The sequence below is a fragment of the Periplaneta americana genome, chromosome 10 (assembly GCF_040183065.1).
Source record: "Periplaneta americana isolate PAMFEO1 chromosome 10, P.americana_PAMFEO1_priV1, whole genome shotgun sequence".
Classification (NCBI taxonomy): domain Eukaryota; kingdom Metazoa; phylum Arthropoda; class Insecta; order Blattodea; family Blattidae; genus Periplaneta; species Periplaneta americana.
In genome coordinates this window covers 174,045,824-174,070,115 of record NC_091126.1, presented here as the reverse complement: position 1 = coordinate 174,070,115, position 24,292 = coordinate 174,045,824, and the positions used below count along the sequence as shown (strand labels likewise).

The window sequence follows — 24,292 nt, the reverse complement described above, 5'->3', positions numbered from 1 at the left end:
ATTGTTACTGAATGCTTAGTACTCTGGGCAATATGTATACGTTCTTCCATCTGGCAGACCATCTCAGTGAATGTTGCAGTTGTTTTTTGCTCTCTTCGTGGGTGAATGGCTGTGGGGTTTGAAAAATAGATCACATTAATCTATCCAAATATTACAGTTTGGTATCATCAAGATCAACAACATGCAGCATGGAACTACAACCATTAGGAGCCTGAGAGTATTTTAAACACATTCTTACTTACTTACTTACTTACTGGCTTTTAAGGAACCCGGAGGTTCATTGCCGCCCTCACATAAGCCCGCCATTGGTCCCTATCCTGAGCAAGATTAATCCATTCTCTATCATCATATCCCACCTCCCTCAAATCCATTTTAATATTATCCTCCCATCTACGCCTCGGTCTCCCTAAAGGTCTTTTTCCCTCTGGTCTCCCAACTAACACTCTATATACATTTCTGGATTCGCCCATACGTGCTACATGCCCTGCCCATCTCAAATGTCTGGATTTAATGTTCCTAATTATGTCAGGTGAAGAATGCAATGCGTGGAGTTCTGTGTTGTGTAACTTTCTTCATTCTCCTGTAACTTCATCCCTCTTAGCCCCAAATATTTTCCTAAGCACCTTATTCTCAAACACCCTTAACTCATGTTCCTCTCTCAAAGTGAGAGTCCAAGTTTCACAACCATAAAGAACAACCGGTAATATAACTGTTTTATAAATTCTAACTTTCAAATTTTTTGACAGCAGACTGGATGATAAAAGTTTCTCAACCGAATAACAGGCATTTCCCATATTTATTCTGTGTTTAATTTCCTCCCGAGTATCATTTATATTTGTTACTGTTGCTCCCAGATATTTGAACTTCTCCACCTCTTCAAAAGATAAATTTCCAATTTTTATATTCCCATTTCGTACAATATTCTCGTCACGAGACATAATAATAATATACTTTGTCTTTTCGGGATTTACTTCCAAACCTATCTCTTACGTGCTTCCAGTAAAATTCCCGTGTTTTCCCTAATCGTTTGTGGATTTTCTCCTAACATATTCACGTCATCCGCATAGACAAGAAGCTGATGTAACCCATTCAATTCCAAACCCTCTCTGTTATCCTGGACTTTCCTAATGGCATACTCTAGAGCAAAGTTAAAAAGTAAAGGTGATAGTGCATCTCTTTGCTTTAGCCCACAGTGAATTGGAAAAGCATCTGACAGAAACTGACCTATATGAACTCTGCTATACGTTTCACTGAGACACATTTTAATTAATCGAACTAGTTTCTTGGGAATACCAAATTCAATAAGAATATGATATAAAACTTCTCTCTTAACCGAGCACCGAGCCTTTTTGAAATCTATGAATAACTGATGCACTGTGCCCTTATACTCCCATTTTTTCTCCATTATCTGTCTAATACAAAATATCTGGTCAATAGTTGATCTATTACGCCTAAAACCACACTGATGATCCCCAATAATTTCATCTACATATATAACATTCTAGCTATTTAAAAATGATTTCTTAATAAAATAATAATCTATCTGCTTGGAGTAATTAAAAGCATTGTATATTAACTACGCCTTTGAAGAAATTTTTTTTATTTCATTTCATTATTTTATTGTATTCCATAGACCTTACATCAGCATTGAAGCTTTAAGATATGGAACAATTAAAAATGTTATAAGATTACAATTTTTTGGCACGATGAAGTGAGGTGAGGCCGAGGATTCACCATAGATTACCTGGCATTTGCCTTATGGTTGGGGAAAACCTCGGAAAAAACCCACCCAATTAATCAGATCAAACGGAGATCTTTCTTGCCTGCAAAACTTCAGGGATCATCGCTTCAAGATCGAACATTAGATCAGATGCTGGATCTCGACGTATTTTCTTTGACCTGTCGAATACATTTCCAATTTATAATTTTGATATTAATTATTTTTTTCTGTTAAGATTTTAATTGGAATATATGAAAAATAGTTTATGAAATTAAATAATAAAAATGTGGTAGAGACCCGTTCTAAGCCCTCTTCAGCAGTTCTGTAATATTTACAGAATATTAAACAATAAATAGCAACAATTAATGTTTTGTACTCTTGTAATTTCATTCATTCCCAAACAGATGACTCTGTAATATATCAATATATATTATTATTCTTGTTTTTAAGGGTGTTTGTTAAGCATTTCACTCTTGTCATTGTTTAGCATTTAGGCTATCTTTCAAGACAGATTCAGCTAGACAGATATTTAATGAAACACCCACGACTAAGGATAAGCAAGAGATTCCAACTTAGAATTTAATTCTAACGTTTTTTTCTTTCCCTTACAGGACCTCAGATGACAAATAATGAATTTGAAACGGGAAAATGTCCGAAAGGATACAAATTTAATTTGCAGTCACAAGTTTGCGATGGTAAGTCACTATTTTAATAGTACATTATGCAACGAGCCTATAATGGTAGTAATTAAGACGCGAGTATGTTTGTTTATGAAACGAGCGCAAGCAAATTTCATAATTTTCATACGAGCGTCTTAATTACCATTATAGGCAAGTTTCATACGACTTTTTATGCTCGACCATATTTCTAACTTGAAATTATTCATAAGTATTTATGTTATGGTTATCTAAGTGACGAGTGGAACTGACCTTCTAAATTGTGAGATGTGCGCAGACGTGAAGGTATTGATTTTTTCCGAGGAACGAATGTCATTGACCTTGATATAATCTAGAGAATAACATGAACATAATCTTGATATAACCTGGAAATTGATTTAGAATTGATAAACGAGATGACAAATTGAATTTGTTTTAATATTATTTACAATTAACACTAATTATTATAGTAACAGAACATAACCTTCTGCGACAGTATTGGATTTCCAGCCTCCGTGACATTTCGCTAGTTGTCTTTCGATTGCATATCCGAGAATAATCGATACTTGCGCTTTCATATTGCTACAATGGTATTTTCTGATTGGTGGAACACCTGAACTTTAATGAATAGGTGTACTTTAATGAGGTCCATTAAAGGGCTGCTACCAGGTGTATAATTACTACATTTCGGCATGGTCGAGCATAAACAAATTTAGAATATGAATTTTGCATAATAAGTTAAGAAGTGAGTCAAACCTAAGTGACCGGCATTCTTACAGTGCCTCTACATTGATAGTGCGTTCGATTTTCTCTCATCTCATTTGAGAAGCTCATTTCCAAAAGATACCAACTGTGCTTTCTTGAAATAAAAACTTCAATAAGCATATGTTTACGAAAGCAAAAACTTGAGGCCAGAAATGTTACTCTTTAAAAAAGATATCTCCAAAAGTAGGTTTACAAATACTTCCTTGAGTCAGTGAATATATCGTTCCATTTATCATAGTGTTGTCCGTAGTATGTAATGTCACAAATGATCCGGGAACGCATAGCATGGGACAGAATTTTAAATAAATATTTTGGCCATATTTTCAAGAAGCTTATTTTATTTGTTGCAGATATTGACGAGTGCACACTAAATGTTGCAAGCTGTGGCAGCAATAGTGTGTGCCAGAACACTATAGGCTCTTTCATGTGTGTCAGAACACCGATTGAAAGTTGTCCACCTGGTTACAGATTTGACCACATTCAACAAATTTGTTCAGGTAAGTGAAATGTACGTAGAAAAACTAATGGAATAACAAAAGGAAAATGTTCAGCATTGGTATGATTTTAAGTAGGATGGTAAAGCTACATTTGAATAAATTTATGGAATGATTTTTCTAACAAAATGATTACCAAAACCTGCATTTATGCAAAAGATACACATATACAGGGGGAACTGTAAGTAATGTGATTAATTCTTTGAGGTATTTCAAACAAAAATGCTTAACACAATTTTGCTAGTTTTTGCTTCATTTTCGATTGGTTTAAAAATCGATAATGTGTTAAATTGGAAAAATCATATTAAAGAAATTACCCCCAAACTAAATTCAGCTTGTTTTGCTATTAGATCTATGCAAAAGGTAGTAAATATCAGTACCTTAAAAACAATATACTTTGCATACTTCCACTCGGTAATGAGTTTTGGAATAATATTCTGGGGAAATTCCACAGATAGTAACAATATATTTCTATTACAAAAAAGAGTAATTAGAATAATAGTAGGTGCCAAATCTAGGGAATCATGTAGGACTCTTTCCAAAAAACTACAAATAATGCCCATGGCTTGTCAGTATATCTTTTCATTAATAATCTTCCTCGTATGTAATCGTGAAAACTTTGTAACTAATTCAACAGTTCATAGCATAAATACACGTCAAAAAAATGACTTCCATACTCCATCGGCAAGTCTATCGTGCTATCAAAAAGTAGTGCGTTATATGGCAGTAAAAAATTTTAATAGACTCCCTATCGATATAAAAAATGAAACTCAAAACATAAAATTACTTAGGGTCAAATTAAAGAAGTACCTAATTTCTCACGCCTTCTATTCTGTAGGTGAATTCATGACATTCAATAACACTTCATGAACTTGATAATAAAACTTTGTGTTGTACTAGTAGACTATGTTGTAAATCTCGTCTGTATATATTTCATCTAGACTGTGACTATAAATTAAGATTTTATAATAGTATTAAATTTTTTGACTTGTTCCATATTCTAGCTGTAAGCAATGTATGAATACCATGGAATGTTAATAAATACAATACAATACAATACAATAAAAATTGTTTTAAATGAAACATTTCAGAGTGTGTTTTGGGAAAGTCATTGATTTAATTTCCATTATGCTCAGACAGTTTAAGAGAGTAGTGCATTATGATAATAAATGATTGAAGAAATTTTAGTTTTGTCCTTTAAATGTGCAGAAATTTGACCCGAACAAATATAACATTGTAAAATTCCTTTGCATAACTAAAAGTTACATTTCTTCGGATCAAAACAGACAAAACTGAAGTTTTTTACTTATATACATTATTATCATTAATACACTGTTCTCTTAAATTGACTGACAAGGGAAGGGTTTCGGCTCGAACAGGAATTTTTGGTTAAAAATTTGTACAGAGGCTTACCTCACAATGGTGATGAAGTCCGTAAAAGCATTAGTTTGTGTAACTCTCCGTTTGGTTGGTATTGGTCAATACACTTCTTTAAAAATGTACATGAGGATTCTCTATAAAATGCATGAAACAGCATGGAGCAGAGCAATAAGCACAACACACAGAAGCAACACCTGAACAATCTTCTGAACCACACTCCAGTGCTGAAAAATCAAATGCCACCTGAATTGCATTTTTGAAGTCCGAGACTTGTTCAGGATTCACGTAGTCAGCTGACTGGCAGGAATACTGAAGCATAGGGCGGTACACTAGAGCAGACAACTGGTTATGAATAACAGAGTGCATTTTTCATTATAAACACTCGATTTCCCAAGTTAAGTTCTGGATTCTCAGCAGGAGTCCTTATGCAATCTGTTATCCTCAAAGCATATATTTTGTATTGTCTAAGGAAATAGATATTCAGAGGCTGGAAATATTTAGTTGTTTTAGGTGGAATGATCATACATTCCATGTCCTAGCCTTGGAATGATTCATTTATTAAGGTTGTGTCCTTGTACGCATTCAATGACTCACACAACAGTGTACATGTTTGATTAGCTGCAATATTTTCAGACAGAACGTTGGAGAAAAATGTTCTTAAATGGGCTTTAGACATTTTACCACTCGCACTAGCTTCTAGGCTAGGCTAGGCTTACGGGTAAGGTGTCCCATCCCCTTAACTTGTGCAGTGCTCTCCCCACCCCTCAACTTGTACAGTGCTCTAACAGACAAACCACACATTACACAAACGAATGTTTATGGGAGCTTTATAGAGATGTAAAGATGGGCCTGTATACAAATTTTGGATACGAAATTCCTGTTCAAGCCGAAACCCTTCCCTTGTGAGTATATTGGGAATTCAATCAATAGCTTTCCCAAAACACGTTATGAAATATTTACTATAAAAGTTTTTATCTCGAAAAGGAAGCAAGAACGAACAAATTTGTACTACACTTTTTTGTTTGAAGTATCTCAAAGAATAACCTGCTGAAATTAATGACATTAATTACGGTTCATCCTGTATTTACAGGTAAAAGAGAAAATATTTGTAATTATGAAAAGATATTGATAAATTCTTTCATCTTCTCATTTTCTCGTGTACAGCTTCTTCAAATATATCGGACTGGAAAAGCAGAATAATAATGTTTTTACTCAACTTCAAAGGCAGTGGCCAACTCCCGACTCGCTATTTGTAGTCTAAATAGTCACACCAGCGAATAGGGATTATAAAGAATGGACACTTCGCATCGGTACCTTTGATGTAGCCCGGCTGATTTCAGTGACCTTCAAGCCAGCTAGAGCATGAGATTCTGCTTTCTCCCTGGAGTTGGCGCTGACATGACACCAGCTAGCAGTCGACACAGCGGAATATAACACATATAATTAATACATCTAGGTACATTAGGTACTCAAAATAAATTGGATCCATAAAATAATAAATCCATCATTAACTGTAATGTCTAGACTCTAGAGTTCCTTTATAATGAGAGTTGAGACTTTGACCTCAACAACAATTAAAATATGTAATGATTTGATAGCACTAAAAATGGAAAAACAAAACTCTTACGAGAAGTAAAACCATATACCTATATTATATTATATACAAGTATTAAACGAATTTGATACATAATTTTATAATGTATTATATTATTTTATAATATAATTTATTATATCTGAAATATAAAAAATTATTATTACAACTAATTTGTCACTGAGAAATAAGGAAAAGCTGTTAACTTGAATTTATTTGAAGCAAAGCATTACTGGATTATGCAATAAGGTAGGCGATTTTTGAATCCTGTGTCTCAACTCTATTCTCAATTATTCTCTTAGCCTATGCTCTATTACACTAACCTCTAGCGCTTGAAAGTAGAACTAAATGCTGGCGCACAGAGAAACAAAACACAGGAAAATTTGCTCGGTGTCCATTCTTTATAATCCATATTCGCTGGTCACACATACTGTTCAGATAGACAGCTTCAAAACACCTAGCTCAATCATATGGCACCATTAAATGATACTCAGTATGTTTTGTCCAGCTCAATTACATGGCATCATTAAATGATACTCAGTATGTTTTGTCCATGTAAAAATTGCAGAAAAGTCCGAGAGATCTAGTTCATTTATTTTATTTATGCAACATCGCAGTAATCTCAGTGACTGAGCAGAATTCAAGCTAATTCCAAACTAATAGGAAACAAACTTGAAATAAATTAAAGGAGTTAAGAATCATTTTCCTTTCACACTTAATAGCGTTACACAAGAAAATATCGATTATGTAGTATATTGAAAAATATTTTTCTCACATTCGTGTTTTTCTTGTACTCACTGCTATTGGAGACAAGGCTTGTAAATTGGATTTACAGCACACGGACTGCTTGCAAGAGAAACAGATTATTGTTACAGCTCGTAAGAGTATTAGAAGTCTACCTCTGTGAAGTGAGCCTGGGTTCAAATCTTAGTTGAGAGAAGTTACCTGTTTGATTTTTCCCAGGGTTTTCCTTGAACCTACGTGAGCAAATGCAGAATAAATTTCGCCACTTGATCCTGGACTCATTTCACTGGAATTATCACCTTCATTTCACTCATGCACTAGATAACTATCAAATTTGATAAAGCGCTGTAAAATAACATTACTGTTATTACACTATACCCTTATAGGAAATATCAGTACAAATGAATTATATCCAGTTTTCTATAACTTTCCAATACATATCTCCACAGACATGTGAGAATCACCGTTTTCATTCATGTTAGCTGCTATGATGTATTGGATGTATTATCACATCAAGTTTTACTAATTTGTTTAGCAAAATAAGACTCCTTTGAATATATAATAGTTGCATTGGCTAAAATAGCGGAGGATCAACAAACTCCATTCTTGGTGTTAATTAGTTACCTATTTGCATACAATGAATCAATACGCAAAGTCCTTGAAAAATAAATTTGCTTTACAGTTTCAATGCAAAAAAAAAAAAAAACATCGTAAAAATTATACATTATTTGTAATTCCAAAAATTATGATTGTACAAATAATGCATAACAGAATCTCAGAAATAGAAAAGGCTTGACTTTATCTAGTCTTTTCTAGCTTTCTCTCGATTCTGCTATAATGCGCTTACCATTCTTGTATCGCAATATTTTATCGTTCATAGAAATTATTTTTATCTATAGATTTATTTCCGAAATTGTTAACTCTGGAGAGCAGTTTCAAGTTGTAAAAAAAAATCTACGTGATTTGTGTGCAGTAAATTAATATTAATTTAGACATTTGGAAGAGACAGTGGTAAAATATCTTACAAGTTCTCATGATACTAATTTTAATTTAATGAAGTTGTCAATTCGTTAAGGAGTGGTTACATTTTGTTGTACATAGATATCGATGAGTGTTCCGAAGGCCTGGACGACTGTCAAGGGGAGAGAAATTTCTGCGTTAACACAGAAGGAAATTATACGTGTCAACAGCAACTAGATACGAAATGTCCTGCTGGCTATAAGTATAACAAGGCTGCGGCAAACTGCGAAGGTAACGAAGAACTCATGACATTATTTAAGTTATTATATTATCGTATTCACTAACAAATTTAACTTTCATGTACGATAAGGCAGAAGGCAGAAAATACGAAAGACTAGAGAATCCTGGGTTTGCAGTGAAAGTCCTGCCCTTGAGCAGAACACTATGAATGAATAATCAGCTACAAGAAAAATTTGAGATTTATTAGTTGGTGATCAATAATTGACGAACTACGAGCAGAAGTTACGCGTACCTGCAGAGCTTTGAAAATTATGAAAATTCTTTTATCAAAATTTCACTTGAACTGAATGTAATCTTTAGAAGTTTCGCTTCATTCACATGTATCACTGTATAAAATTTTGTCATTTCCTAAATATGAAGTTATTATAAACGCAATATTTTTGACCAAACTGTTAAGATGTTCTATGTCTATATGAAGGGGTGAGAATGAGGTAGTTTAAAGCCACACTTTTAACAGAAATGTTAAAGTAACTATTAAAATATTATAAAAATTACTCAACAAATGACATATGTATACTCCGAAGAAATTATGACACTGCACCTAATAGCATTGAACTCTAAACCTTCAATACACTCTCCTGTAAAATGTTGTCTGTGTGGCTTAGGATTATATCCTTCTCACACCTTCATTTGTTTAATTATTCAATGGAGTATGCTTTACTTTGAAGCTAGGGCACTTATACAGTTTACTCTTTTTGACTTTATGAATTACTTTCCCGAAGAAATTTTGAGTATCTGTTTTAAACGTGAGCTGTTAGAATTCTCATGAGACTTGTATTGTCTTGTGTATGTCTTACCTTGTTTTCTAGAAAGCTTGTTTGGTAGACTCGTTTTACTTTAGATATATTGGAAAAGTACTCTACTGCATGATAAATACTTGTTAATTTGTCCTCAAATGTCCAATGTTTATTTTATATTGAGTTGTGTATGTAGTTAGCATGATGGCTTTGTATGTGGGTCCTTTTTTGTTGTGAACACTGTCAGGACAGTAATAAAAATCATGTTCTCCGGATATGATAAGATATTAAATGTATCACAGGTTACATAATAACATTTAAGAATGATTCTGGTTTCATTATATCAGTTCTATAACGAGTTCCTTACATAGAATGTGATCGACGTGAACTACAAACTTACATAAAGTATACCAAAGTCCACTGAAGAAAACTCCAATGATATTTTGTTTAAATTGTATTACTTCTCAGAAAAGAAAAATGACAGGAAATTTATAGGGTCTCTGTAATTGCTTGAAAAGTTTTTTCTCTAGGTTGGATGTTATTCTGGTATTTAGGTTTCAAAGGGATTGGTTTTTATTTATAAGGATTTTAAATATGGTCGAGAACCCAAGAGTGAAATAAATATTAATGAAATTTGTGTTTATTTTATTAAGTATCACTCACTCACTCATTTATTTTTCTTTACTTATTTACTTACTTACTATTTAAGTATTTAATATATACCATCTATATCTATTTAAGTAATTTCAATGTAATTACTGTGTTTTATCTGAATTGGTTTGTTGGAGAAACGTAAGTAGGCCTCTGGGTCTATGATAAGAGAAATCTAATCCAAAGGGAAGACTCCACTGAAAAACATGAAAATTTTTCCACATTTTTTTAGCTATTTTGCTTATTCAGAGTTTATATTTTCATACCCCAAGTGGATTCAGCTCAATTCTGATTACAATTACTCGTACGTTTACGCTTTTTAAATTAAGGCTGGAAGGGGGCGTGGAATTTAAAGAGCTGTCAAAATTGTTTTTCATCGAAGAATTCTTTTTTAAAATTTCTGATTACAAATCTAGTAACTTTTTGTTGGCTCCCTGAAGTTACTAGATGAATGTAGCGGAGGAGAATATTAATTTACATAAATATTCATTTTATTTTCAAATCTATTTTTCTGTGTTCATTTTTGTTGATTCAACACCAACTTTCTTATGCCAAATATTAATCAATCTGGATGAAATTTTTACTGCAAGTATTTATGGGGTAGCTGCATGTTTCTATGCATGTATTTTGTGAGAAATGCTGCTAGTTTATTTTATTAATATTTTTCTTAATGCTGCTAGTTTATTTTATTAATATTTTTCTTAATGCTGCTAGTTTATTTTATTAATATTTTTCTTAATGCTGCTAGTTTATTTTATTAATATTTTTCTTAATGCTGCTAGTTTATTTTATTAATATTTTTCTTAATGCTGCTAGTTTATTTTATTAATATTTTTCTTAATAAAATAAACTAGCAGCATTTCTCACAAAATACATGCATAGAAACATGCAGCTACCCCATAAATACTTGCAGTAAAAATTTCATCCAGATTGATTAATATTTGGCATAAGAAAGTTGGTGTTGAATCAACAAAAATGAACACAGAAAAATAGATTTGAAAATAAAATGAATATTTATGTAAATTAATATTCTCCTCCGCTACATTCATCTAGTAATTTCAGGGAGCCAACAAAAAGTTACTAGATTTGTAATCAGAAATTTCAAAAAAGAATTCTTCGATGAAAAACACTTTTTTACAGCTCTTTAAATTCCACGCCCCCTTCCAGCCTTAATTTAAAAAGGGTAAACGTACGAGTATTTGTAATCAGAATTGAGCTGAATCCAATTGGGGTATGAAAATATAAATTCTGAATAAGTGAAATAGCTAAAAAAATTTGGAAAAATTTTCATGATTTTCAGTGGAGTCTTCCCTTAAAAATGTTAAGTCTGTCCCTCGAAAAACAACCACACATTGCAAGAGTTTGATACGTTGCTAAGCAAGTGATGTCAGATGTTGAATCTTCCTTAACATTTTATTCATTTCACCTTCGAACGTGTTTCACCTCAAAAATAGTTGTTGGAAGTCTGAGGTATTTCTTGAAGTGAATAATAATGTAGAAGTAGAGACCGAGGGGCGTGATCCGAGATCAAATCTGGAGTTGTGTGTGTGTGGTGCACAAAGCCAAGTTTTGTGAGAGGTTTTCTCGGTTTTCTCTCGTCTTAATATCATAATTCCACTAACACATTCCACGATCTGCCTTTCACTATAATCTCGTCTCGAAAAATGGGGCAACACTTTTGTCACTTTTGTTTACTTGACGTAAAATCGAAACTCCCGAGGTTATTCCTTTCCTGATGGAAACATGATGACTCATGTAGACCTGTGAGGTACGGCAACTTTTTCGTAATTGCTGCACAATTTTCATTTTTTGTATGTAGAAATATCATTGTTGCAACAAGTTAAATTCAAGATTAGTTTAAAAAAAATTGGGGCCCAAATTTTGAAATAAAATTGATATATCTCAGCCATTTTTTTAAATAAATTGTTACTTCAAAATGTCTAAAGTACAATTTTGATGTGAGCTTTCAGCATTTTTAGGTAAATAATTGCATTTTCAGAATGAACTTTAGAGGTTCTTTGAGGCTTATTTTTTAAGTGTATAAAATAACAATTTCAGTTTCAAAGAAAAGTTTCCTAATAACCAAAAGAATATGTGTACCAAATATCATACATTTATCACTAATAGTTAGGAAGATATATAACTTTTTATATGGAATAAAACAAAAAATTAAAGTTACTGGAAATTGTAAACGAAGTTTAGTGTCATTTAAAAACCTTGTGGAGCAGAGCTTGGAAAATTGTGTCCCAACAGCTGACAAGGAATTAAATTTTATGTAATGTATTTTTCACATTTGAAATATTATTTCAAGGGAAAACAAATTAAAAAAAAAACTAAAAATTAATTACGGGAAATTGCATTCAAAGATTGTCATTTAAAAATTCTGTAGACGAGAGCTTTAAAATGGCGTCAGAGCAGCTGGAAAAGCCATAAATACACATTAAATTTTATGTAATACATTTTTCACATATCAAAGGTTTTTTTAAGGAAATTTACTAGTGTTTCACCATATTTAACTCTCTTCTCCAATCAAGAGACTTAAAATTAAGACCACCATTACAAATAATTTGAATTTAAAACACTTAAGAACCAAAATTTGCAGTATTTTTATGCACTGTTATTGCTGTATTCATTATACACTGATAATTTTTCTGTGTTTATTAATGTTAGACTTGACTCATTCATACAATTCTCATCAATGTCACAATGAAATCATGATATCATGTGTGTACCAGACGTGGATGAATGTGCTGAAAATCTCCACGGCTGTGTGCCCGAAACGGAGACCTGTCGCAACACTGTCGGAGCCTATGAATGCGACATGAAGTGTGACGCAGGCTACCAGTATAGCCTCGCGCATAGGACTTGTGTCGGTAATATCTCAGCCTGTTAAGCTTTAACGAATTTTCAGATTTCCTAAGACACAAGCAAATGCATGTTGAATGCTACTGGAATGTCTGATGCAAGATTGTTTTTGCAGCTTTACTATGCTTTGAGCAGCTTGAGAGGAGAAGGTTATTGTAAGAGAGTTAAAGCAGAGCAATATACTGCCTTCTTATTCTGGAGAACCGGGATTCAATTCTGAAGTTCCGGTATCGTGCTTGTAATTTTTCTTTGGTCTTTCAAGCCATGTATATGGGCTATTCCATCTCAAATCGTCCGAAATATAGAGAAAATTGACCTTGCAATTTTTAAATACAATGAAACTTTTTCTGTCCATTGACAACTGGGATACAATGCTTTGTGCAAAGTTTGAGGCATCAGAACTTCATAGTGTTTAAATTAAAAACATTTAAATTTATCGTATTTTCATAAAATTAGCAAATTTAGACTGTTGTGGCTCCGAAACCCTTTCACCCAATGATCAAAATCATGGTTTATTTTGATGCTGAGAATTTAAACTTTATATTGACATGTAAACAGTTTTCCTTACTTTTCATGGAAATGGAGAAATTTAGATTTTTCTTCATTAAGATGACTTTGCCCACGAAAAAATATTTTTAAAATATATAGTTAGATTCCGCATTGAAAGTACAAATGAACACATACTTTTACTGGTGCACCGTTGATAAGAAAGTATTGAAAATATAAAATAAAGAAAATAAATAGTACGCTCATGAACTAACCAGCTGACTGTGAGGTGGGAGCTAGCCAAGGCAAGCAAGGCCAGAAGACATAAACACGTGATGTTTCGTCTAGTAGCACATAGCTGGGCTAGCTTTATCACAAGTTTTCATAAGCACAGGAGTAAAGTGACGCCCAACGTTGGCTTATCTTCATCTCTCAGCCAGTTTGTGTGGTACTGCGCCGTTCAAGTCTAGGCATGTGAATATAATTTATTTAATACTCTCGAAACTTATTGCCGAGCCACTAAGCAAACAATGCCGAATCCCTCTTAATAATGCAAGGTTTTTTCTCAATATTTTTTACATTTTTACAAATGGGCAAAAAGCCTAAAAGTAAGTGAAATCAGATTATCTGTCTCTCTGTATACAATAAAAATAAGGATTACTTCTTAACATAAACTACCAAATGTCAGCTTCAAAATGAGCTCCCTTTCAATGTTCTGCAGTAAACAGTTCCAGAGTTCTGAGCGCTGAAAGAGGCTTGTTTTTATAAAATACGCTAAATTTGTCGCTCAATAGTACGAAGACCGTTTGACTTTCGATAGTGTATTTTTGAAAATGCATTCTTCTCAGCACCTTGTATAAATAGGGAAAAAATTAGAGTATTAAAAAAATGCGAGGTTTTTTACTGATCGATTTCATATGGAATAACCCATATATTCTTTTCGGATCCTTCCCATTAACTCACCAGCGTTCAACAATTCAAGAAAATAATATAACTAACTCAACAAATGTACAGACAGTCCACCGATGGGCTGAAGCCATAACCTATTTAGCTGCAGTGAGGTTATTCAAAGTGCTAGCGAAGATTCAACTTTTGTTTCAACTACTGCCTTCATCCTCTCTAACTGGCATACGGCGTAATTGAGATCTCATCACATCTCACGAAACAAAGCAGCTCCACAGTTTACTTAAGTTTTTCTTATGATTCATATGTTGAATCATGTTATAGAAGAACATTGTTCACTATTCCCAGGTGTTCGTTCACCACATAGACTATACTGTTAGTGAAAATGTTTCGAGAAACTGAATATGTTTTGGACAAAAGAGGAACAAATGGAAAATAGATGTGTTTATCAAAAAGAATCGTAATTAAATTGGTGCTGAACACAAAGGAAATAAGTTATATAATGGGAGAAACTGCAAAATTTCCATACAAGAACAGAACCCTTCTTATACTCTAATGTCAGTAGAAGAGAGTCAGTAACTTCTTATAATGCCAAGAATGCCTACCTGTAAATGGGCAGCATTTCGAAGTGTCCGTAGTCAAGGCTGTTATCAATATTAATAATATTTAGCTTCCACGTTTTCGCTAGTGATTATAATATTTTTGAGCTCGATATTTCCGATTCTACACTCTGAATTCACTGCACAGCACCTTCTGTGGGATTGATTCGAGAACAAACTCTGTACCGCTTTGAACAAGTACACTGTAGTAATCAACCGTTTCGGGTTCCATTTTCAATAGAAAAATGAGCATTTATCTCTGTCCCTTTGGATCCGAACTCGTGTCCCCCAACTTGTGCTTAATTTGTTGCTGTACTGACCACATAACCAAGGAGTCCTCACAACCACTAGGTGCTTAATGTTTATTCGAATTTCTCACAGATCTTTCCACTAAAGGGAAGAAAAGCCTTATTTCTTGTATACTGATAAAGATAAAGTGAAATATTTTAACAAGGAAGAAAAATGGTTTGTTACGATGCAATTCTGAACGACTGTAAATTTTAAATATTTGTAGGATCGTGTAAATAGCTTATTGGAACTTAGCAAATGAGTAATATGTAGGTCTAAATCTTCTCGCATGTGAGAATTTCTTAATGATGTATGAGGAGTAATCCGAAAATAAAATAAACTGCACATATTCTCGACTATTCAATTTTGGTTTCAATGAAATCAGACTCCAATAATGAACTTTACATTATATTTATCATTATAAATTCCACGCTACTGATATATTTGTCATACTATGGGAATAGGAAAGTAATTAAAAAGTCTACTTAACTTATAACCATCCCTATCTAACATATACTGTATCTGCAGAGAATGCACATTCGTACAGAAAGACCGGACGAGCGCTATGTAGGAGTCAGGACTGTATGGCATTTAGTTAAGAACTTTCCACTCGAAAATTTGCAGGAGTCGAATCACATTGCATTATGCGGTAGGATATTTTCAGCATAAGTAATCAGCTCTGTCTGTATTATCGATTACAGTATTAATTAAAATTTAAAAGTAATAACTGCATAGACTTCGGAAGCCAGAAATCTTTGTTACATCACTAGCAGTGAGAGGTGCAGAGTTTAGAACTACACACTAAGACAGGAAGTTGTAAAAAAATCATAGATAAGCAATAAATGTAAATATGAAAATAACCAACTGTGCAATAAATAATAATAATAATAATAATAATAATAATAATAATAATAATAATAATAATAATGGATCATAACTTAAAGGAATCGACTTCATTCTATTCAAGAGATAAATTTTCGAGACAAATTTCCTATATTGTTCTTTCCTTCCGACATTCTCTTGACTAACCAGTTTTTGTGAGGACTTTCATCTACTGTACTAAATGGTAACATCAACTTCCAAGGCTGATAGCTAAAGAGTGTGTTTCCAAATATAATTCGTAAAAAACTCTAATTTACTTCCCTATCTTAAAAAGAAACATGTGCTTTCATTGATATGCATGAACTATAGAGTCTTAGAGAAAAGTTTTGTTACATAGATACTTGATAAGTCCCAGAAAGTAGGCAGTGGGCATGATAAGACATACAACGAAACGAAACTAATTTTATTACCTCAACTAGTCCTCTTGTGAACCAGGTCGCTCGTCCTCTGATCATGCGCACTGCCTCCGTTCTGGGACTTATGAAATATCTGTGCAACAACTTTTTTCTAAGACTGTATATAGGCCTACTACTAATATTTATTTTCTATAAAGTGAATAATACTGATTATACTACAACTTTAACCTTTTACTGAGGTCAATATGGTGCAAGAATCTTGTATGTGTTGCATGTTGTAGATACTAATAAATATATGAATTTGTGGAAACATTCCTCTTTGACAACTCGCAATTAGAATGTGGTTATTATCTGTAGTAGGATATGCTTCATTGCCAAAATATTAGTTTTGTTTGTCTACTAATATAATTGTGTTCAAAGTTTTATATCACTAATTATTTACTAACATCCTTTGTTTGTTATTTTAAAATCTCTATGTAGATTGTGTGACGTGCTACAGTTCTGTAACCATGTATCTTTAGCATTATATGTTTCTCTGGATCTCATCTCGACTCTTTTCTTCGATACCAGCAAACAGTATGAGGTAAGTGTTAATTCAATTTGTATGAAATAATTCTTATTTAATGTTCATACTAACTTATTTACAGTTTCTTTATATTCTGCGTTTCCCAGAAACGCCATCCATTTCTTCAACTTCTATACTGTAGTATACTGTACTTGCCTGACTCACGTCTTATGTTGGATGCATTTTGAAGACGTATCAGAGTTAATGAAAGTTGTACTATTCAATTAAGATTTATTATTTAGTAGTATTTAGTGGTATTTATTTATTTAACCTGGTAGAGATAAGGCCGTCAGGCCTTCTCTGCCCCTCTACCAGGGGATTACAACTATAATATGAAGTTTCATTTTGTGGTAATACCGATAAGCTTATATTATTTAACTATAACGATTTTATTTTCCACCTTTGCTTATCTTAATGTTATTAGTTTACATTAACATTTTCGATACTCTTATTGTATCATCTTCAGATGTTAGGATGTTATGTCAACATATGTGATGAAAACCTAGCTTCATATTGTGTTGTGGGTTGTTCAAATGCATAGAACCTATCATGATTTCCTAGTCTAGCTAGAGTTGATCATAGCTGTGAATTAACTTAATTCTGTGTTTCTAGTTGCTTATTAAGATTCTGTTAAAATTCACTATGAAGGCCCGTGTAGGGCAGTGTAAAATTATGTAAGAACAATAATATAACATATAAGTATAAAACAAGTGATGTATACACTGTAAAACATTATAAAACACTATAAACACTGTAAAACACTTTGAAAACTTGTGTGGTTGGCCGTGTTAGCCAGTTGTTATGTCATTGAATTGGGCTGCTTCTGCTGATCTTAGTTAAAATCACTGTCTTAATACCGCACTTTTTGTTCACTGATTTCTCTGTAGTTTTGGTACTATGTGTTATTGGAGCCTTTGTAGACTTTTCACTATTTTAAAATTATATTGTTCATACTGACTAATGTGAAAATCATTGATACAGTTACTATGTGTCGGTGATTAGTCGTATGTGGTACAAGATAATTTTCTGTTGAGTCCGTGAATCTAGTACAGCCGTGCGTGTATTTTAGCTATTGTCAAACTGTTCTTGTTTGGTGCTTGGCTGGAACTAGACTCATTTTAATAACTGATTTTAACTAAGATCAGCAGAAGCAGCCCAATTCAATGACATAACAACTGGCTAACACTGCCAACCACACAAGTGTTCAAAGTGTTTTACAGTGTTTATAGTGTTCATAGTGTTTTACAGTGTATACATCACTTGTTTTATATTTATATGTTATATTATTGTTCTTATATAATTTTACACTGCCCTACACGGGCCTTCATAGTGAATTTTAACAGAATCTTAACAAGCAACTAGAAACACAGAATTAGGTTAATTCACAGCTATGATCAACTCTAGCTAGACTAGGAAATCATGATAGGTTCTATGCATTTGAACAACCCACAACACAATATGAAGCTAGGTTTTCATCACATATGTTGACATAACATCCTAACATCTGAAGATGATACAATAAGAGTATCGAAAACGTTAATGTAAATTAATGACATTAAGATAAGCAAAGGTGGAAAATAAAATCGCTATAGTTAAATAAAATATAATATGAAGAATAAAATTACAATTAATTAATATTATTTAATTTTGAATCTTGTGCACACTACTTTTAACACTTGAATATAAGTAATTGATTAACTAGCGGACTTACTCGTATTAATTATGAAAGTCTGTGCGGCTTACAGCTGTTTCGGGGCTTCATCACACCATCCTCAGAGCCTACTAGATCTCGGCGTCATCTCGAACTTCTCTGCCTGTTGTGTGGGTGCGTTTGATTGTTGAAAAGTGGAGTCAAATAGTGTGTGTGTACTGAAATTGATCTGTGTGTTGAGAACACACCCAGATCAAATTCTCAACACACAGATCAATTTCAGTACACACACACTATTTGACTCCACTCTTCAACACTTTTCAACAATCAAACACACCCACACAACAGGCAGAGAAGTTCGAGATGACGCCGAGATCTAGTAGGCTCTGAGGATGGTGTGATGAAGCACCGAAACAGCTGTAAGCCGCACAGACTTACATAATTAACACGAGTAAGTCCGCTAGTTAATCAATTACTAATATTATTTATTATTAAAATCGTTAAACCAGCAAGTTTACCCATCCCAGATGCCATGGTTATTCAAATAATGTGGAGAGCGTTTCTGGAACACACTGTATAGGAATTTTTCTCTAACCTCCTGCCTACATATTTTCTGGCATTTCTCAAAATAATGGCATTCATTCCTTTATTTCATATTAGTATTTTATTCATTCCTTTATTTTGTATTAATATTTTATTCCAAGTGTCTGAAGCTCAAACCAGCAGTCTGATAAAAAAATCCAACGTTACTAGTGTATGATATATTTTTATCTATTGCCACGGTAGACCTGAGTTCATAAGCCAGAGTGCTGGGGTTCAAATCCAGGTGGACCCATCCCAAATTTATAACTCGTGTTGGGCAAGCCCGTGGTTCAGGCAACACAGGGTTTTCTCTGGGTACTCCGGTTCCCCTGTGGCATTCCAGCAATTCTCCATCATCATCATTATCATCATCATCATCATCATCATCATGAATTACGAGTGTAATGTAGACCCACCGCTTGTGGAGCACTCTGGATAGATTTTGACGGACTAAATGATTTACGCTTCTCAGCACTAGCAACATATACAGTAGAACCCCGATTATCTGTTACCCTATTAACCGATCGGCGAATTATTCGACGTCTTTCTCTCCTTTTTCTTTTGCAGCAGAACAAAATGTGAAGTCCTATATAGTTAGGCCTACTTGTGCGAGAGGATGTTTTTCCCAACTTGTAAAATAGTCACGACCTGCTTTAAAGGAAATGACCCCAAGATCTTCCACACAATTGCAAAACCCGTGTACAATTCAGTTCTTGTCCTACTGTTCGAGTAGCCGTACTGAATAACTTACATGTAAAATGTCTTCCATGGATGTAAAAAGAAAACGTGTTGTTCTAAGTGTCATAAAAAGCACAAATAATTGAAAGATTTGGCAAAGCAGAAACTGTATCTCATGTCGAATCAGAATACGAATTTGGCGTTATTACTGTGCGCGATTTAATTTAATTTTTATTATTATCATTATCATTATTATTATTATTATCATTATCATTATTATTATTATTATTATTATTATTATCGTTATAATTAATAATAATAATAATAATAATAATAATAATAATAATAATAATAATAATAAACGGTAAACTGTATAAAGTACGAGTATGTAAATCTACAGCACGAGATCTCCACTCCTATCTTTCCGCAGACAGCCATTACAAGGAGTTCCCTTGGCCCTTCTTAAAACCCGTCCGTCATTGACAACTGGACTTGAATTAGTGAACTTCTGATCCACTAATGACAGTGGCAGTTCCTCGGGGGAGGGAAGGGAGGAACGTCCTCCTCACATTTTTCTTCTTTTGAAAGTAAATACCAAATAAAATATGTGCCTTGAAATTCGAGGAAGATTCGATAATTTTTAAGTTCTCAGCTATAAGAAAACCTCGGTTGATCGAGTTTTAAATGGCGCTCGCTCATGTGCTGCTCGAAAACTGTGAGAAAGGTGCGAGATTGTTTGTGTGGAGGAAAGCGAATCCTTTCCTCCTTTACTGCAGTTAATACATATAGGCAACAGCGCACTAGCGGCCAGAGAAAGAAGCAGAGTTTTAAAGCAAGTAAATGAACGGAGAGGGAGGAGATCCTCCTCTGAATCAGCGCATGGGCGGGAAATAGAAACCAACTGGTCATGCAGCAAGCTCGCTACCGCTGCCATCTAACAATGTTGCATTCAACCAGACTGTAACACATCTAGGAGGAGGCACAATAAAAACAGTTTGAACGCAACACTATGAAAGACACCATATAAACTTTTTTTTTAAATTATAAATCAAAAATATTATTCATTGCACTTTATATAGGCTACTATTCATGGTTTGAAACTTTCAAGGATATTTGAAAGTTAAATTTGGGTTTATATAAAACAAAGAGGAAGTAGTTAGTTCTACGTTAGTATCGCAGATCTTTTGGCCCCTGAAATTCACTTCAATTCATTGTCTATTAGACAGGGCAACAGCCAAGTTGTCAGTTTTGTACAAATATGTTTCAAATTGAAAGTAGATACTTCAAACTGTATTATTTTTAACATAAAAAATTAATCGGCCACTAGCAGCTTTGAACAATAATGGTAGTATGACTTTACAAGAACTGACATTCTTCAAAAGCATGTGATACTGAAGTTGTAAAATGTACATGTGACAACACAGACCAAGTGGATGGGTGCAGTGTTCTCGCTTTCCCATTATTATTTCCCATTCCCATTTCCGTAAAACGGTTCCGATTACATGTTAGTAGCTATAATCTCTTCCAACACGTGTGATGCTGTAGTGTGCTCGAAAAATGCTGCGAGGTTGTGAATTTCATTGTGATTGTTAAATTGTGCAATTATTCAACAATGAATGGAAGTGAAAACATAATATATTTTGAAAAATTTAGGAAACCTAGTTTATGAGGACAGATTATTGCTATACAGAAGAGAAGGCCAACCCCAACACTACCTGGTCTTACATGTATGCATGCAGGCTAATTTGTAGCGTGTTTCATTCAAGAAGGTGTCATTTCGTGCTTTTAACTTCTTTCCTCCTCTTAAGAAATACGCAGGAGCCGCCACTGACTAATGATTATGTTAAGCACAAGCCCACGGAGAAAGTTACGAAACTATAGGCCTGAGTATTATGTACTAAATTTATGAAAACCTTTTATAGTATGGATTATCGGATTTTTTCCATTAAGCGTTCAGTCCAACTCCTTCATTACCACGGATAATAGAGGTTCTGCTGTATAGCAACAGTCGTAAATTCGGGGCGAATAACGGTAAATTAATGATTCTGCCGTTGCACAAGATCATATATTCTTCATCTGAAATTATATTAATTCAAATTCGGCTGTGGCAACAGGTTTTTCTCATTTCCAGATTCAGGCTGTAGGCCTAGTTACATTTACATAACAGTTTAACTTTCGTAATTAGACATTTTCACTAAAGTATTTTTGTCAGTATTCATATTCGGTATTTCTTTATTGATGTTCAACCAATTGATATACCTTACATGAAGTGAAATTTATAAAATGCATTTTGAATCTTGCGTACATTATTTTTAACACTTGAATATAATTAATTGATTAACTAGTGGACTTACTCGTGTTAATTATGTAAGATTTGTCCGGCTTACAGCTGTTTCAGTGCTTCACGCACCATCCTCAGGGATATCACCAACTTATACACTAATATACCAATACAGGACACATTACAGATACTAAAACAAATGGTCATAGATAACAACACACCACAAGAATACATCGAAGAAATCATCGAAATCACAGACATCATAACAAAGCAAAACTATTTCACACACAGCAACAAATACTACACCCAAACAGAAGGATTGCCAATGGGATCACCCATATCCAGCATACTAGCAGAGATATTTTTACACAACATAGAACAAACATATATACTCAACAATGAACACAACAAATATGCAGACAACATAATATACTGGCACAGATACGTAGACGACATACTCATACTATACAAAGGAAACAAAAGACAAATACACAAACTACACCAATACATAAACAAAATATACCCAAAACTTCAATACACACTAGAACTTGAAAACAACTCCATAAATTTCCTAGATATCACCATAACAAAAATCGACAACAAACACACCTACAAAATATACAGAAAACCAACCACCACCACCACACACATACACAACACATCTAACCACCCCATACAACACAAACATGCTGCACAATACAATACATCTACATACGCCGATCACATAACCAATGCTAACCATACATACAATAACATAAATACGGACATGGAAATCCTACACATACAACCCAAGAACCAAAAACTCAACACACTAGAACAAAACGAAATATACAAACACACTAAAACACACCCCGATCAAATTCTCAACACACAGATCAATTTCAGTACACACACACTATTTGACTCCACTCTTCAACGCCTTCCAACAATCAAACACACCCACATAACAGGCAGAGAAGTTCGAGATGACGCCGTGATCTAGTAGGCTCTGAGGATGGTGCGTGAAGCACTGAAACAGCTGTAAGCCGCACAAATCTTACATAATTAACACGAGTAAGTCCACTAATTAATCAATTAATTTATAAAATGTTCAAACTTATCAGCATGTTTCTGCAATATTCAAAATTTAATCTCTAAAATTAGTTGCAATTGAAGAAATTATGTTTCTCAGATGTTGATGAATGTCACACTGGACAGCACGACTGCAAAACAGGAAGGTGTCTAAACACTATTGGCAGTTACACTTGCGTCAATGAACCAAAGGCAACATGCCCCGCCGGCTACAAGCCAACTTCTGAAGTAGGCAAGCAATGTGAAGGTAAGTCTGACAGATTTTACTTTACCGTAAGAGATTTTCTCCCTACAAGTTTAAGAAATAATTAAAATATCACTTATATATTACTCGTTTCCAAATGAAGAAGAAGAAATTTATTTAGAATGAATGGGCTTCTATTACCTGTTCAGGGGGTGGTGCATCCATAGCAGTAGCGGCCCGTAGTTACAAAGATTGGCAGTTCTGCATGAAAAATAGTGTATTTAGCAAACGCATGCTGTTTATTGCATCTAAATCGGATAGCACATGTAATTACAGCCCCTTCTCGAAGTTGACTGTGCATCCGAAATTATACTCCAACCATCCGTGCACTACACCTCTCCCACCTGGTACAACTAGTCATGTAGCGGAGATGAAGACACGGGTGGGGGCAATGTATCAATTTTGTAAATATAGAATTGTATACACTTACAAGTTACCATAAAGAACACAGTTAAACTTTGTTAATTGATTGATAATTTCAATCGTGGTTAGTACAAAGTTTTTAAAAGTATAATTCAGTGGAATTGCTCCACCTTATCAGATCAAGACGTCTTAATAACGTCACAATGAAAGGTTTTTCAGTAGTTTTGTTACAGTCTCAATTCCACTGAAAATAACCAGTCACGAGTACTAGGACTACATAAATTATCCCAAATATCTTAAAATGGTTGTGATTCAAGAACCAAGTTTCCAGACATGTTCTCTAGCAGGCATTCTGTCTTTTATTGCCAGTTATGCCCTTTGACCAAGAGACATGCAGGCAAGTTTCATCTCTTTCCATTTCGGAGTTTGAAATCAGTTTTTTTAGCAGTAATAATAATATTATTTGCTGCTGCTGCTATA

General features: G+C 33.8%; 1 protein-coding gene across 3 annotated transcripts in view; it reads left to right on the top strand.

Annotated features, from left to right (window-relative positions):
* Nucleotides 1–24,292, top strand: part of LOC138708167 (fibrillin-2) — a 176,381-nt gene that overhangs the window by 71,721 nt on the left and 80,368 nt on the right. For 2 of the 3 annotated variants that reach the window (XM_069838428.1, XM_069838427.1), the window contains exons 8-12: nucleotides 2,332–2,415; nucleotides 3,492–3,638; nucleotides 8,452–8,601; nucleotides 12,734–12,871; nucleotides 23,306–23,452. In XM_069838428.1, coding sequence (XP_069694529.1) covers nucleotides 2,332–2,415; nucleotides 3,492–3,638; nucleotides 8,452–8,601; nucleotides 12,734–12,871; nucleotides 23,306–23,452 — 666 coding nt within the window. The remainder of the gene's footprint in view (nucleotides 1–2,331; nucleotides 2,416–3,491; nucleotides 3,639–8,451; nucleotides 8,602–12,733; nucleotides 12,872–23,305; nucleotides 23,453–24,292) is intronic. The other variant, XM_069838429.1, reaches the window with a different exon arrangement.